Consider the following 16,245-nt stretch of genomic DNA (forward strand, 5'->3'; position numbering starts at 1 on the left):
ACTCTGACGGACCTGTCATCCGCCTGCTCAGTGGGGATCAACTGAGCAATCCTCGCTGAGCAAGCAGAGTCCGTTAAAACAGACCTGCGCTGTGTGAAAGGGGCCATAATGCAGATGTTTAAATTGACACAAAAATTATGATTCTGGTACAAAGCATTACAAACAATGAACAAAAAAAAAATCCTCAAGGAGTGGGATTTAAACGGACCAGAAACAGTGAGTAATATGTTATAAAAGTACAACGTTTATGAATAGAACATCAGATAAAAAGTTGTATCGATAAAAACAAACAGATAGCATATATAGCAGCATTGGACCAAACCAGTGAATAACCTTTTGATCAACTGTCCATTGGTGATAAGACAGAAGAAAATCCAGGATTTGTTTCTGGTCCGTTAAAATCACACTCCTTGAGGAAATCTTTTTTGTTAATTGTCTGTATTAGGGATGTGGGAAGAAACAGTACATCCAGTTAGCTGGCAAAATGTATCCTAAAAAAGCATTACAAAGATATTTACAAATGTTAAATATGTATAATAGTTAAAAAAAAAAAGCTTAAAGAGGCTGTGAACCCAATAAAAATTAGTAGCTCATTATGAAATACCTTCGAACGAAGCCCTGGCACACCACTGAGACAGCTGACATTTTCCCCGCTGTTTCTTACGGGTCCCTGGGCTCCGGCACTGTGATTGGCCAGAGCTGCAATGACGTCACTCCTGGGCATGCATGCGGGAGCCATCGATCACGACACAGGGCCCTGAAGAAATGGCACAGGGGGGCGTTCCTTCAGAGCGCAGATTTTATATATATATATATATATATATATATATATATATATATATAGGCTTTTTTCAGGGGGAACCTCAGTTCCACCTCTGGCTCAGACCCTTGGGGGGGGGGCTGCTCACCACAATCACTGTGTGTAACCCCCCTTAACTCTGAACTCTGTATGTAATGCAAGCCTGATATTTAATGCCCCTTTAAGAACCTTCTACTGTTTTTGAAATATGACCACACCCACTATTTGATGTGATTTGGAGGGTGTGTGTGGGGGAGGGGTTTTGGGGGGTCGTGGTTGAGTTCCAGCACCTATTGTTTGAGAAAAAAAAAAACACTGTATGTGTGTGTGTATATATATATATATATATATATATATATATATATATATATTTACAATACTTACAGGTAAGCCTTATAGGCTTATTATAGGCTTACCTGTAGGTACAATCAAAAAAGAAGACTTTACTTCCTCTTTAGCTGGTTGCCACCCGCCCATCGTCAAATTACAGCGGGGTGGTGCAGCTCTCGTTCTATGTCATATAACGGTATCCCAGATTGGCCGCTCCTGTGCGCCCACGGGGTGCGCGCAGCCGCGCCGTATTGCTGATCTATATAAAGACCCGTGTCTGTGGCTCCTAAACCATGTGATCAGCTGTGCCCTGTAGGCAAGTGGTTAAAGTGGAACTTTGGTCAGAGAATTAGGTCCTGCTAGATCACTTTAGGCTGACCCCTTTTGCAGGTATTTTTATGTAAAAAAAATAAAAAATAAGTGCCTATACTGTTTAAAATCCAGTAATACACTGTCTCTACCTGATCTGCACATGCTCAGTTGCTCTCTATTTTTCAGCACTGTGCCGAAAATGTAGAGGCTCATCTGCTGACATATACTGCCTTCCGAGGCTCAACCGGGCTCTCCCGTCCCACTCGGAGACCTGAGCGACCAGCAGGCACGTCTGCCAGCTGGCCAGAGACCCATAGAAAGCCGGGATGAAATGAAATAACACCAAAGCACTTAATGCACCTAAATGTGTTACACAAGTTTAGAAGCGTCAAGCATTTTTTCTATCAAAACTCAGCTGCTAGGAGGAAAGAAGTCTAGGAGAGTCAGGAAAAAGTCCAGTGTACATGAAGTACAACTAAAGGAATAACTTGTTTTCATTTTGAATCAAAGAATGTTTTAACCCCTCTCAGGTTTTTTTTCCCCACCTGTATCCCATAGGGGATATTTCCCTTCACTTACTGTACCATAACTAAAACAGGAAGTGAGAGAAAATTCCTCCAAAGTGAGGGAATACCTGTCTGTCACTATAACTAGTGTTCCTATTATAAGATTTCCCCTCTATTCATTTTCTGGTACCAACCCAAAATATGGGATTTGCTTTCACTTTCATTCCTAGTGATAAATAGAGAAGGCAAATCTCCCTAATGAGGGCACAGACAGAAATAAAAACTGACAGGGGTTCTCAACCCTTTCCATGTGATCCAAAAATAAAAATGTTTTCCCTTTAGTTATATTTTAGATGGATTTTAACCATTTCCCGCCCAGCCTATAGTCAATTGACATCCTCCTAGGAATGCACCATGCGCGAGCCCCACGGGCTGTGCTGCGGCACGATTTGTCACGACACAGCCAATGACAGATCATTGTACCGGGCTGGTGCCTGTACCATGTGATTGCTGTGACCAATCACAGCAGATCATATGACAATTGTAAACAATGGATGGCTTCCAAGCATTCCATTCATTGTGTAAAATCGTGTTGCTAGCTGCGATTGGTCACAGTGATCACATGGTATAGGCAGGGCCAATCACAGCTCATCACAACAATACACACTGAATGATTTAAATCAACTAAGTAAAAATGGTTGCTTATGCCCCAAAAAATACGATAGAGTGTGGGCCAAATGGCTAGCGGAGGCCTCCACCGCAATCGCAGACTGATTGAACATGTACATAATACCACTTTAGGGGGGGATGTGAATTTGATACATTGGGTGATTTTTTTTTTTTTGTACTGTAATCTCTGCTATGAGTTTATTTGATATATATTATTGTCCCCTGGATCTCGACTAAAAGATTTGATCCTTAGATATTTCAACTGAACAAGAGCCAATAAATACAGCACTAGGTTGTTTGTTCTTTTTTGTGGACGTGCTACAGCTGTATGTCACTAATGATGGAAACAGCCCAGCACCCTTCTAGCAGACAGAAGCCTGGGGGTCCCAGCACCCCTCTAGCAGGCAGAAGCCTGGGGGTCCCAGCACCCCTATAGCAGACATAAACCTGGGGGTCCCAGCACCCTTCTAGCAGATAGAAGCTTGGGGGTCCCAGCACCCCTCTAGCAGACAGAAGCCTGGGGGTCCAAGTACCCCTCTAGCAGACAGAAGTCTGGTGTCCCAGCACCCTCCTAGCAGACAGAAGCTTGGGGGTCCCAGCACCCTTCTAGCAGACACAAACCTGGGGGTCCCTACACCCTTCTAGCAGACAGAAACCTAGGGTCCCTTCACCCCTCTAGCAGACAGAAACCTGGGGATCCCAGCACCCTTCTAGCAGACAGAAGCCTGGGGTCCCAGCACCCTTCTATCAGACAGAAGCCTGGGGTCCCAGCACCCTTTTATAATATCCAGCGGACAGAGGCCGGGGGGTCCCAGCACCCTTTTATAATATCTAGCAGACAGAAGCCTGGGGGTCTCAGCACCCTTCTAGCAGACAGAAGCCTGGGGGTCCAAGTACCCCTCTAGCAGACAGAAGCCTGGGGGTCCCAGCACCCTCCTAGCAGACAGAAGCTTGGGGGTCCCAGCACCCTTCTAGCAGACACAAACCTGGGGGTCCCTGCACCCTTCTAGCAGACACAAACCTGGGGTCCCTGCACCCCTCTAGCAGACAGAAACCTGGGGATCCCAGCACCCTTCTAGCAGACAGAAGCCTGGGGTCCCAGCACCCTTCTATCAGACAGAAGCCTGGGGGTCCCAGCACCCGTTTATAATATCCAGCGGACAGAAGCCTGAGGGTCCCAGCACCCTTTTATAATATCTAGTGGACAGAGGCCTGGGGGTCCCAGCACCCTTTTATAATATCTAGCGGGCAGAAGCCTGGGGGTCCCAGCACTCTTGTATAATATCTAGTAGACAGAAGCCTGGGGTCCCAGCACCCTTCTAGCAGACAGAAGCCTGGGGGTCCCAGCACCCTTTTATAATATCCAGCGGACAGAAGCCTGAGGGTCCCAGCACCCTTTTATAATATCTAGTGGACAGAGGCCTGGGGGTCCCAGCACCCTTTTATAATATCCAGTGGACAGAAGCCCGGGGGTCCCAGCACCCTTGTATAATATCTAGCAGACAGAAGCCTGGGGGTCCCAGCACCCTTGTATAATATCTAGCAGACAGAAGCCTGGGGGTCCCAGCACCCCTCTAGCAAGCAGAAGCCTGGGGGTCCCAGCACCCCTCTAGCAGGCAGAAGCCTGGGGGTCCCAGCACCCTTCTAGCAGACAGAAGCCTGGGGGTCCCAGCACCCTTCTAGCAGATAGAAGCTTGGGGGTCCCAGCACCCTACTAGCAGACAGAAGTCTGGGGGTCCCAGCACCCCTCTAACAGACAGAAGCCTGGGGGTCCCAGCACCCTTCTAGCAGACAGAAGCCTGGGGGTCCCAGCACCCCTCTAGCAGGCAGAAGCCTGGGGGTCCCAGCACCCCTATAGCAGACAGAAACCTGGGGGTCCCAGCACCCTTCTATCAGACAGAAGCCTGGGGGTCCCAGCACCCCTCTAGCAGACAGAAGCCTGGTGGTCCCAGTACCCCTCTAGCAGACAGAAGCCTGGTGGTCCCAGCACCCTTCTAGCAGACACAAACCTGGGGGTCCCTGCACCCTTCTAGCAGACACAAACCTGGGGGTCCCTGCACCCTTCTAGCAGACACAAACCTGGGGTCCCTGCACCCCTCTAGCAGACAGAAACCTGGGGATCCCATCACCCTTCTAGCAGACAGAAGCCTGGGGTCCCAGCACCCTTTTATAATATCCAGCGGACAGAAGCCTGAGGGTCCCAGCACCCTTTTATACTATCTAGTGGACAGAGGCCTGGGGGTCCCAGCACCCTTTTATAATATCTAGCAGACAGAAGCCTGGGGGTCCCAGCACCCTTCTAGCAGACAGAAGCCTGGGGGTCCAAGTACCCCTCTAGCAGACAGAAGCCTGGGGGTCCCAGCACCCTCCTAGCAGACAGAAGCTTGGGGGTCCCAGCACCCTTCTAGCAGACACAAACCTGGGGGTCCCTGCACCCTTCTAGCAGACACAAACCTGGGGTCCCTGCACCCCTCTAGCAGACAGAAACCTGGGGATCCCAGCACCCTTCTAGCAGACAGAAGCCTGGGGTCCCAGCACCCTTCTATCAGACAGAAGCCTGGGGGTCCCAGCACCCGTTTATAATATCCAGCGGACAGAAGCCTGAGGGTCCCAGCACCCTTTTATAATATCTAGTGGACAGAGGCCTGGGGGTCCCAGCACCCTTTTATAATATCTAGCAGACAGAAGCCTGGGGGTCCCAGCACCCTTCTAGCAGACAGAAGCCTGGGGGTCCAAGTACCCCTCTAGCAGACAGAAGCCTGGGGGTCCCAGCACCCTCCTAGCAGACAGAAGCTTGGGGGTCCCAGCACCCTTCTAGCAGACACAAACCTGGGGGTCCCTGCACCCTTCTAGCAGACACAAACCTGGGGTCCCTGCACCCCTCTAGCAGACATAAACCTGGGGATCCCAGCACCCTTCTAGCAGACAGAAGCCTGGGGGTCCCAGCACCCTTTTATAATATCTAGTGGACAGAGGCCTGGGGGTCCCAGCACCCTTTTATAATATCTAGCGGACAGAAGCCTGGGGGTCCCAGCACCCTTTTATAATATCTAGCGGACAGAAGCCTGGGGGTCCCAGCACCCTTTTATAATATCTAGCGGACAGAAGCCTGGGGGTCCCAGCACTCTTGTATAGTATCTAGTAGACAGAAGCCTGGGGTCCCAGCACCCTTCTAGCAGACAGAAGCCTGGGGGTCCCAGCACCCTTTTATAATATCCAGCGGACAGAAGCCTGAGGGTCCCAGCACCCTTTTATAATATTTAGTGGACAGAGGCCTGGGGGTCCCAGCACCCTTGTATAATATCTAGCAGACAGAAACCTAGGGGTCCCAGCACCCTTTTATGATATACAGCGGACAGAAACCTGGGGGTCCCAGCACCCTTTTATAATATCTAGCAGACAGAAGCCTGGGGGTCCCAGCACCCCTCTAGCAAGCAGAAGCCTGGGGGTCCCAGCACCCCTCTAGCAGGCAGAAGCCTGGGGGTCCCAGCACCCTTCTAGCAGACAGAAGCCTGGGGGTCCCAGCACCCTTCTAGCAGATAGAAGCTTGGGGGTCCCAGCACCCTACTATCAGACAGAAGTCTGGGGGTCCCAGCACCCCTCTAACAGACAGAAGCCTGGGGGTCCCAGCACCCTTCTAGCAGACAGAAGCCTGGGGGTCCCAGCACCCCTCTAGCAGGCAGAAGCCTGGGGGTCCCAGCACCCCTATAGCAGACAGAAACCTGGGGGTCCCAGCACCCTTCTAGCAGATAGAAGCTTGGGGGTCCCAGCACCCCTCTAGCAGACAGAAGCCTGGTGGTCCCAGTACCCCTCTAGCAGACAGAAGCCTGGTGGTCCCAGTACCCCTCTAGCAGACAGAAGCCTGGGGGTCCCAGCACCCCTCTAGCAGACAGAAGCCTGGTGGTCCCAGTACCCCTCTAGCAGACAGAAGCCTGGGGGTCCCAGCACCCTTCTAGCAGACAGAAGCCTGGGGGTCCAAGTACCGCTCTAGCAGACAGAAGCCTGGGGGTCCCAGCACCCTCCTAGCAGACAGAAGCTTGGGGGTCCCAGCACCCTTCTAGCAGACACAAACCTGGGGGTCCCTGCACCCTTCTAGCAGAGAGAAACCTGGGGTCCCTGCACCCCTCTAGCAGACAGAAACCTGGGGATCACAGCACCCTTCTAGCAGACAGAAGCCTGGGGTCCCAGCACCCTTCTATCAGACAGAAGCCTGGGGGTCCCAGCACCCTTCTATCAGACAGAAGCCTCAGGGTCCCAGCACCCTTCTATTAGACAGAAGCATGGGGGTCCCAGCACCCCTCTAGCAGACAGAAGCCTGAGGGTCCCAGCACCCTTCTAGCAGACAGAAGCCTGGGGTCCCAGCACCCTTCTAGCAAACAGAAGCTTGGGGGTCCAAGCACCCCTCTAGCAGACAGAAGCCTGGGGGTCCCAGCACCCTTCTAACAGACAGAAGCCTGGGGGTCCCAGCACCCGTCTAGCAGACAGAAGCCTGGGGGTCCCAGCACCCTTCTAGCAGACAGAAGCCTGGGGGTCCCAGCACCCTTCTAGCAGACAGCAGCTTGGTGGTCCCAGTACCCCTCTAGTAGACAGAAGCCTGGGGGTCCCAGCACCCTTCTAGCAGACACAAACCTGGGGGTCCCTGCACCCTTCTAGCAGACACAAACCTGGGGGTCCCTGCACCCTTCTAGCAGACACAAACCTGGGGTCCCTGCACCCCTCTAGCAGACAGAAACCTGGGGATCCCATCACCCTTCTAGCAGACAGAAGCCTGGGGTCCCAGCACCCTTTTATAATATCCAGCGGACAGAAGCCTGAGGGTCCCAGCACCCTTTTATACTATCTAGTGGACAGAGGCCTGGGGTTCCCAGCACCCTTTTATAATATCTAGCAGACAGAAGCCTGGGGGTCCCAGCACCCTTCTAGCAGACAGAAGCCTGGGGGTCCAAGTACCCCTCTAGCAGACAGAAGCCTGGGGGTCCCAGCACCCTCCTAGCAGACAGAAGCTTGGGGGTCCCAGCACTCTTCTAGCAGACACAAACCTGGGGGTCCCTGCACCCTTCTAGCAGACACAAACCTGGGGTCCCTGCACCCCTCTAGCAGACATAAACCTGGGGATCCCAGCACCCTTCTAGCAGACAGAAGCCTGGGGGTCCCAGCACCCTTTTATAATATCTAGTGGACAGAGGCCTGGGGGTCCCAGCACCCTTTTATAATATCTAGCGGACAGAAGCCTGGGGGTCCCAGCACCCTTTTATAATATCTAGCGGACAGAAGCCTGGGGGTCCCAGCACCCTTTTATAATATCTAGCGGACAGAAGCCTGGGGGTCCCAGCACTCTTGTATAGTATCTAGTAGACAGAAGCCTGGGGTCCCAGCACCCTTCTAGCAGACAGAAGCCTGGGGGTCCCAGCACCCTTTTATAATATCCAGCGGACAGAAGCCTGAGGGTCCCAGCACCCTTTTATAATATTTAGTGGACAGAGGCCTGGGGGTCCCAGCACCCTTGTATAATATCTAGCAGACAGAAACCTAGGGGTCCCAGCACCCTTTTATGATATACAGCGGACAGAAACCTGGGGGTCCCAGCACCCTTTTATAATATCTAGCAGACAGAAGCCTGGGGGTCCCAGCACCCCTCTAGCAAGCAGAAGCCTGGGGGTCCCAGCACCCCTCTAGCAGGCAGAAGCCTGGGGGTCCCAGCACCCTTCTAGCAGACAGAAGCCTGGGGGTCCCAGCACCCTTCTAGCAGATAGAAGCTTGGGGGTCCCAGCACCCTACTAGCAGACAGAAGTCTGGGGGTCCCAGCACCCCTCTAACAGACAGAAGCCTGGGGGTCCCAGCACCCTTCTAGCAGACAGAAGCCTGGGGGTCCCAGCACCCCTCTAGCAGGCAGAAGCCTGGGGGTCCCAGCACCCCTATAGCAGACAGAAACCTGGGGGTCCCAGCACCCTTCTAGCAGATAGAAGCTTGGGGGTCCCAGCACCCCTCTAGCAGACAGAAGCCTGGTGGTCCCAGTACCCCTCTAGCAGACAGAAGCCTGGTGGTCCCAGTACCCCTCTAGCAGACAGAAGCCTGGGGGTCCCAGCACCCCTCTAGCAGACAGAAGCCTGGTGGTCCCAGTACCCCTCTAGCAGACAGAAGCCTGGGGGTCCCAGCACCCTTCTAGCAGACAGAAGCCTGGGGGTCCAAGTACCGCTCTAGCAGACAGAAGCCTGGGGGTCCCAGCACCCTCCTAGCAGACAGAAGCTTGGGGGTCCCAGCACCCTTCTAGCAGACACAAACCTGGGGGTCCCTGCACCCTTCTAGCAGAGAGAAACCTGGGGTCCCTGCACCCCTCTAGCAGACAGAAACCTGGGGATCACAGCACCCTTCTAGCAGACAGAAGCCTGGGGTCCCAGCACCCTTCTATCAGACAGAAGCCTGGGGGTCCCAGCACCCTTCTATCAGACAGAAGCCTCAGGGTCCCAGCACCCTTCTATTAGACAGAAGCATGGGGGTCCCAGCACCCCTCTAGCAGACAGAAGCCTGAGGGTCCCAGCACCCTTCTAGCAGACAGAAGCCTGGGGTCCCAGCACCCTTCTAGCAAACAGAAGCTTGGGGGTCCAAGCACCCCTCTAGCAGACAGAAGCCTGGGGGTCCCAGCACCCTTCTAACAGACAGAAGCCTGGGGGTCCCAGCACCCTTCTAGCAGACAGAAGCCTGGGGTCCCAGCACCCTTCTATCAGACAGAAGCCTGGGGTCCCAGCACCCTTTTATAATATCCAGCGGACAGAACCCTGAGGGTCCCAGCACCCTTTTATAATATCTAGTGGACAGAGGCCTGGGGGTCCCAGCACCCTTTTATAATATCTAGCAGACAGAAGCCTGGGGGTCTCAGCACCCTTCTAGCAGACAGAAGCCTGGGGGTCCAAGTACCCCTCTAGCAGACAGAAGCCTGGGGGTCCCAGCACCCTCCTAGCAGACAGAAGCTTGGGGGTCCCAGCACCCTTCTAGCAGACACAAACCTGGGGGTCCCTGCACCCTTCTAGCAGACACAAACCTGGGGTCCCTGCACCCCTCTAGCAGACAGAAACCTGGGGATCCCAGCACCCTTCTAGCAGACAGAAGCCTGGGGTCCCTGCACCCTTCTATCAGACAGAAGCCTGGGGGTCCCAGCACCCGTTTATAATATCCAGCGGACAGAAGCCTGAGGGTCCCAGCACCCTTTTATAATATCTAGTGGACAGAGGCCTGGGGGTCCCAGCACCCTTTTATAATATCTAGCGGGCAGAAGCCTGGGGGTCCCAGCACTCTTGTATAATATCTAGTAGACAGAAGCCTGGGGTCCCAGCACCCTTCTAGCAGACAGAAGCCTGGGGGTCCCAGCACCCTTTTATAATATCCAGCGGACAGAAGCCTGAGGGTCCCAGCACCCTTTTATAATATCTAGTGGACAGAGGCCTGGGGGTCCCAGCACCCTTTTATAATATCCAGTGGACAGAAGCCCGGGGGTCCCAGCACCCTTGTATAATATCTAGCAGACAGAAGCCTGGGGGTCCCAGCACCCTTGTATAATATCTAGCAGACAGAAGCCTGAGGGTCCCAGCACCCCTCTAGCAAGCAGAAGCCTGGGGGTCCCAGCACCCCTCTAGCAGGCAGAAGCCTGGGGGTCCCAGCACCCTTCTAGCAGACAGAAGCCTGAAATCCTGAACCCTTCTAGCAGATAGAAGCTTGGGGGTCCCAGCACCCTACTAGCAGACAGAAGTCTGGGGGTCCCAGCACCCCTCTAACAGACAGAAGCCTGGGGGTCCCAGCACCCTTCTAGCAGACAGAAGCCTGGGGGTCCCAGCACCCCTCTAGCAGGCAGAAGCCTGGGGGTCCCAGCACCCCTATAGCAGACAGAAACCTGGGGGTCCCAGCACCCTTCTATCAGACAGAAGCCTGGGGGTCCCAGCACCCCTCTAGCAGACAGAAGCCTGGTGGTCCCAGTACCCCTCTAGCAGACAGAAGCCTGGTGGTCCCAGCACCCTTCTAGCAGACACAAACCTGGGGGTCCCTGCACCCTTCTAGCAGACACAAACCTGGGGGTCCCTGCACCCTTCTAGCAGACACAAACCTGGGGTCCCTGCACCCCTCTAGCAGACAGAAACCTGGGGATCCCATCACCCTTCTAGCAGACAGAAGCCTGGGGTCCCAGCACCCTTTTATAATATCCAGTGGACAGAAGCCTGAGGGTCCCAGCACCCTTTTATACTATCTAGTGGACAGAGGCCTGGGGGTCCCAGCACCCTTTTATAATATCTAGCAGACAGAAGCCTGGGGGTCCCAGCACCCTTCTAGCAGACAGAAGCCTGGGGGTCCAAGTACCCCTCTAGCAGACAGAAGCCTGGGGGTCCCAGCACCCTCCTAGCAGACAGAAGCTTGGGGGTCCCAGCACCCTTCTAGCAGACACAAACCTGGGGGTCCCTGCACCCTTCTAGCAGACACAAACCTGGGGTCCCTGCACCCCTCTAGCAGACATAAACCTGGGGATCCCAGCACCCTTCTAGCAGACAGAAGCCTGGGGGTCCCAGCACCCTTTTATAATATCTAGTGGACAGAGGCCTGGGGGTCCCAGCACCCTTTTATAATATCTAGCGGACAGAAGCCTGGGGGTCCCAGCACCCTTTTATAATATCTAGCGGACAGAAGCCTGGGGGTCCCAGCACCCTTTTATAATATCTAGCGGACAGAAGCCTGGGGGTCCCAGCACTCTTGTATAGTATCTAGTAGACAGAAGCCTGGGGTCCCAGCACCCTTCTAGCAGACAGAAGCCTGGGGGTCCCAGCACCCTTTTATAATATCCAGCGGACAGAAGCCTGAGGGTCCCAGCACCCTTTTATAATATTTAGTGGACAGAGGCCTGGGGGTCCCAGCACCCTTGTATAATATCTAGCAGACAGAAACCTAGGGGTCCCAGCACCCTTTTATGATATACAGCGGACAGAAACCTGGGGGTCCCAGCACCCTTTTATAATATCTAGCAGACAGAAGCCTGGGGGTCCCAGCACCCCTCTAGCAAGCAGAAGCCTGGGGGTCCCAGCACCCCTCTAGCAGGCAGAAGCCTGGGGGTCCCAGCACCCTTCTAGCAGACAGAAGCCTGGGGGTCCCAGCACCCTTCTAGCAGATAGAAGCTTGGGGGTCCCAGCACCCTACTATCAGACAGAAGTCTGGGGGTCCCAGCACCCCTCTAACAGACAGAAGCCTGGGGGTCCCAGCACCCTTCTAGCAGACAGAAGCCTGGGGGTCCCAGCACCCCTCTAGCAGGCAGAAGCCTGGGGGTCCCAGCACCCCTATAGCAGACAGAAACCTGGGGGTCCCAGCACCCTTCTAGCAGATAGAAGCTTGGGGGTCCCAGCACCCCTCTAGCAGACAGAAGCCTGGTGGTCCCAGTACCCCTCTAGCAGACAGAAGCCTGGTGGTCCCAGTACCCCTCTAGCAGACAGAAGCCTGGGGGTCCCAGCACCCCTCTAGCAGACAGAAGCCTGGTGGTCCCAGTACCCCTCTAGCAGACAGAAGCCTGGGGGTCCCAGCACCCTTCTAGCAGACAGAAGCCTGGGGGTCCAAGTACCGCTCTAGCAGACAGAAGCCTGGGGGTCCCAGCACCCTCCTAGCAGACAGAAGCTTGGGGGTCCCAGCACCCTTCTAGCAGACACAAACCTGGGGGTCCCTGCACCCTTCTAGCAGAGAGAAACCTGGGGTCCCTGCACCCCTCTAGCAGACAGAAACCTGGGGATCACAGCACCCTTCTAGCAGACAGAAGCCTGGGGTCCCAGCACCCTTCTATCAGACAGAAGCCTGGGGGTCCCAGCACCCTTCTATCAGACAGAAGCCTCAGGGTCCCAGCACCCTTCTATTAGACAGAAGCATGGGGGTCCCAGCACCCCTCTAGCAGACAGAAGCCTGAGGGTCCCAGCACCCTTCTAGCAGACAGAAGCCTGGGGTCCCAGCACCCTTCTAGCAAACAGAAGCTTGGGGGTCCAAGCACCCCTCTAGCAGACAGAAGCCTGGGGGTCCCAGCACCCTTCTAACAGACAGAAGCCTGGGGGTCCCAGCACCCGTCTAGCAGACAGAAGCCTGGGGGTCCCAGCACCCTTCTAGCAGACAGAAGCCTGGGGGTCCCAGCACCCTTCTAGCAGACAGCAGCTTGGTGGTCCCAGTACCCCTCTAGTAGACAGAAGCCTGGGGGTCCCAGCACCCTTCTAGCAGACACAAACCTGGGGGTCCCTGCACCCTTCTAGCAGACACAAACCTGGGGGTCCCTGCACCCTTCTAGCAGACACAAACCTGGGGTCCCTGCACCCCTCTAGCAGACAGAAACCTGGGGATCCCATCACCCTTCTAGCAGACAGAAGCCTGGGGTCCCAGCACCCTTTTATAATATCCAGCGGACAGAAGCCTGAGGGTCCCAGCACCCTTTTATACTATCTAGTGGACAGAGGCCTGGGGTTCCCAGCACCCTTTTATAATATCTAGCAGACAGAAGCCTGGGGGTCCCAGCACCCTTCTAGCAGACAGAAGCCTGGGGGTCCAAGTACCCCTCTAGCAGACAGAAGCCTGGGGGTCCCAGCACCCTCCTAGCAGACAGAAGCTTGGGGGTCCCAGCACTCTTCTAGCAGACACAAACCTGGGGGTCCCTGCACCCTTCTAGCAGACACAAACCTGGGGTCCCTGCACCCCTCTAGCAGACATAAACCTGGGGATCCCAGCACCCTTCTAGCAGACAGAAGCCTGGGGGTCCCAGCACCCTTTTATAATATCTAGTGGACAGAGGCCTGGGGGTCCCAGCACCCTTTTATAATATCTAGCGGACAGAAGCCTGGGGGTCCCAGCACCCTTTTATAATATCTAGCGGACAGAAGCCTGGGGGTCCCAGCACCCTTTTATAATATCTAGCGGACAGAAGCCTGGGGGTCCCAGCACTCTTGTATAGTATCTAGTAGACAGAAGCCTGGGGTCCCAGCACCCTTCTAGCAGACAGAAGCCTGGGGGTCCCAGCACCCTTTTATAATATCCAGCGGACAGAAGCCTGAGGGTCCCAGCACCCTTTTATAATATTTAGTGGACAGAGGCCTGGGGGTCCCAGCACCCTTGTATAATATCTAGCAGACAGAAACCTAGGGGTCCCAGCACCCTTTTATGATATACAGCGGACAGAAACCTGGGGGTCCCAGCACCCTTTTATAATATCTAGCAGACAGAAGCCTGGGGGTCCCAGCACCCCTCTAGCAAGCAGAAGCCTGGGGGTCCCAGCACCCCTCTAGCAGGCAGAAGCCTGGGGGTCCCAGCACCCTTCTAGCAGACAGAAGCCTGGGGGTCCCAGCACCCTTCTAGCAGATAGAAGCTTGGGGGTCCCAGCACCCTACTAGCAGACAGAAGTCTGGGGGTCCCAGCACCCCTCTAACAGACAGAAGCCTGGGGGTCCCAGCACCCTTCTAGCAGACAGAAGCCTGGGGGTCCCAGCACCCCTCTAGCAGGCAGAAGCCTGGGGGTCCCAGCACCCCTATAGCAGACAGAAACCTGGGGGTCCCAGCACCCTTCTAGCAGATAGAAGCTTGGGGGTCCCAGCACCCCTCTAGCAGACAGAAGCCTGGTGGTCCCAGTACCCCTCTAGCAGACAGAAGCCTGGTGGTCCCAGTACCCCTCTAGCAGACAGAAGCCTGGGGGTCCCAGCACCCCTCTAGCAGACAGAAGCCTGGTGGTCCCAGTACCCCTCTAGCAGACAGAAGCCTGGGGGTCCCAGCACCCTTCTAGCAGACAGAAGCCTGGGGGTCCAAGTACCGCTCTAGCAGACAGAAGCCTGGGGGTCCCAGCACCCTCCTAGCAGACAGAAGCTTGGGGGTCCCAGCACCCTTCTAGCAGACACAAACCTGGGGGTCCCTGCACCCTTCTAGCAGAGAGAAACCTGGGGTCCCTGCACCCCTCTAGCAGACAGAAACCTGGGGATCACAGCACCCTTCTAGCAGACAGAAGCCTGGGGTCCCAGCACCCTTCTATCAGACAGAAGCCTGGGGGTCCCAGCACCCTTCTATCAGACAGAAGCCTCAGGGTCCCAGCACCCTTCTATTAGACAGAAGCATGGGGGTCCCAGCACCCCTCTAGCAGACAGAAGCCTGAGGGTCCCAGCACCCTTCTAGCAGACAGAAGCCTGGGGTCCCAGCACCCTTCTAGCAAACAGAAGCTTGGGGGTCCAAGCACCCCTCTAGCAGACAGAAGCCTGGGGGTCCCAGCACCCTTCTAACAGACAGAAGCCTGGGGGTCCCAGCACCCTTCTAGCAGACAGAAGCCTGGGGGTCCCAGCACCCTTCTAGCAGACAGCAGCTTGGTGGTCCCAGTACCCCTCTAGTAGACAGAAGCCTGGGGGTCCCAGCACCCTTCTAGCAGACAGAAGCTTGGGGGTCCCAGCACCCCTCTAGCAGACAGAAGCCTGGGGGTCCCAGCACCCTTCTAGCAGACAGAAGCCTGGGGGTCCCAGCACCCTTCTAGCAGACACAAACCTGGGGGTCCCAGCACCCTTCTAGCAGACAGAAGCCTGGGGGTCCCAGCACCCCTCTAGCAGACAGAAGCCTGGGAGTCCCAGCAACCTTTTAGCAGACAGAAGCCTGTATGTCCCAGCACCCTTCTAGCAGACAGAAGCCTGGGGGTCCCAGCCCCCCTCTTACAGACAGAAGCCTGGGGGTCCCAGCACCCTTCTAGCAAACAGAAGCCTGGTGGTCCCAGCCCCCCTTTTACAGACAGAAGCCTGGGGGTCCCAGCACCCTTCTATCAGACAGAAGCCTGGGGGTCCCAGCACCCCTCTAGCAGACAGAAGCTTGGGGGTCCCAGCACCCCTCTAACAGAAAGAAGTTTGGGGGTCCCTGTCCAGCAGCAGTGTGAAGCCAGGACAGGCTGTATTGGGTGAATTGCAGGTTGTTGGAAGCATGCTGTATACATCAGCCTCCCTCCCCTCTCCTTCACTCCTCCTTCCCTGAATATGATCGCAGGAGAAGCAGGGCAGCTGCTTAGAGATTTGCTTCTCCTTGCCTGGCCCTCTCCCACCCTGTGAAAGCATTTGGTGACAACACTGCCTGGGGGAAAGAGAGAGCCTATCCCTGCCCAGTGCCAACAGCTGGATCCTCTGCCCAGTGCCCAGCACCCAATGGCTCAGATCTCCCTTGCTTCTGCTTGTGACAGATAGAATCCAGTGCAAATAGCTTATTGTCTGCAGGACACAGCTGACCATCATCACCCCCCAACCATGGTGTCATGGATCATATCCCGGCTTGTAGTGTGAGTACCCACCCTTGTGTGACATGTGTGACATGTGTGTGTGTCCACCCTGCCTGCAAGGGACACTGTTCCCTGTGTCAGTGCAAGGTGATCTGCCAACGCTATATATAGCTGTTGTCTTATCCCATGAGTTGCAACTGTTAGAAACAGAAAATACCATCCCAGGGGCTCTCTATTTGTACAGGGATGCATGTTGCTTATTCATTTCAGCTGTAAGATTTTTTATCATAAGGGTCTTTGCATGGTATAGATAATGATGATTTATAAACAGCCTTTGTTTGTGCATGGGAATAAAGGGGAGTTACACGGTGACACCGCCAGGGGGCTCTGCAATGACTGCTC

At 54.9% G+C, this 16,245-nt stretch overlaps 1 protein-coding gene across 5 annotated transcripts in view; it reads left to right on the plus strand.

Moving 5' to 3' along the window:
* Positions 1-15,602: 15,602 nt before the first annotated feature.
* REEP1 (receptor accessory protein 1) overlaps positions 15,603-16,245 on the plus strand; it is a 218,155-nt gene continuing 217,512 nt past the window's right edge. For all 5 annotated transcript variants that reach the window (XM_077477971.1, XM_077477970.1, XM_077477973.1 and 2 more), the window contains exon 1: positions 15,603-15,903. In XM_077477971.1, coding sequence (XP_077334097.1) covers positions 15,872-15,903 — 32 coding nt within the window. In that variant the 5' untranslated portion in view covers positions 15,603-15,871. The remainder of the gene's footprint in view (positions 15,904-16,245) is intronic.

Source organism: Lithobates pipiens, unplaced genomic scaffold, assembly GCF_037356315.1.
Source record: "Lithobates pipiens isolate NorthernLeopardFrog02 unplaced genomic scaffold, aLitPip1_a1.2 Scaffold_13, whole genome shotgun sequence".
Lineage (NCBI taxonomy): Eukaryota > Metazoa > Chordata > Amphibia > Anura > Ranidae > Lithobates > Lithobates pipiens.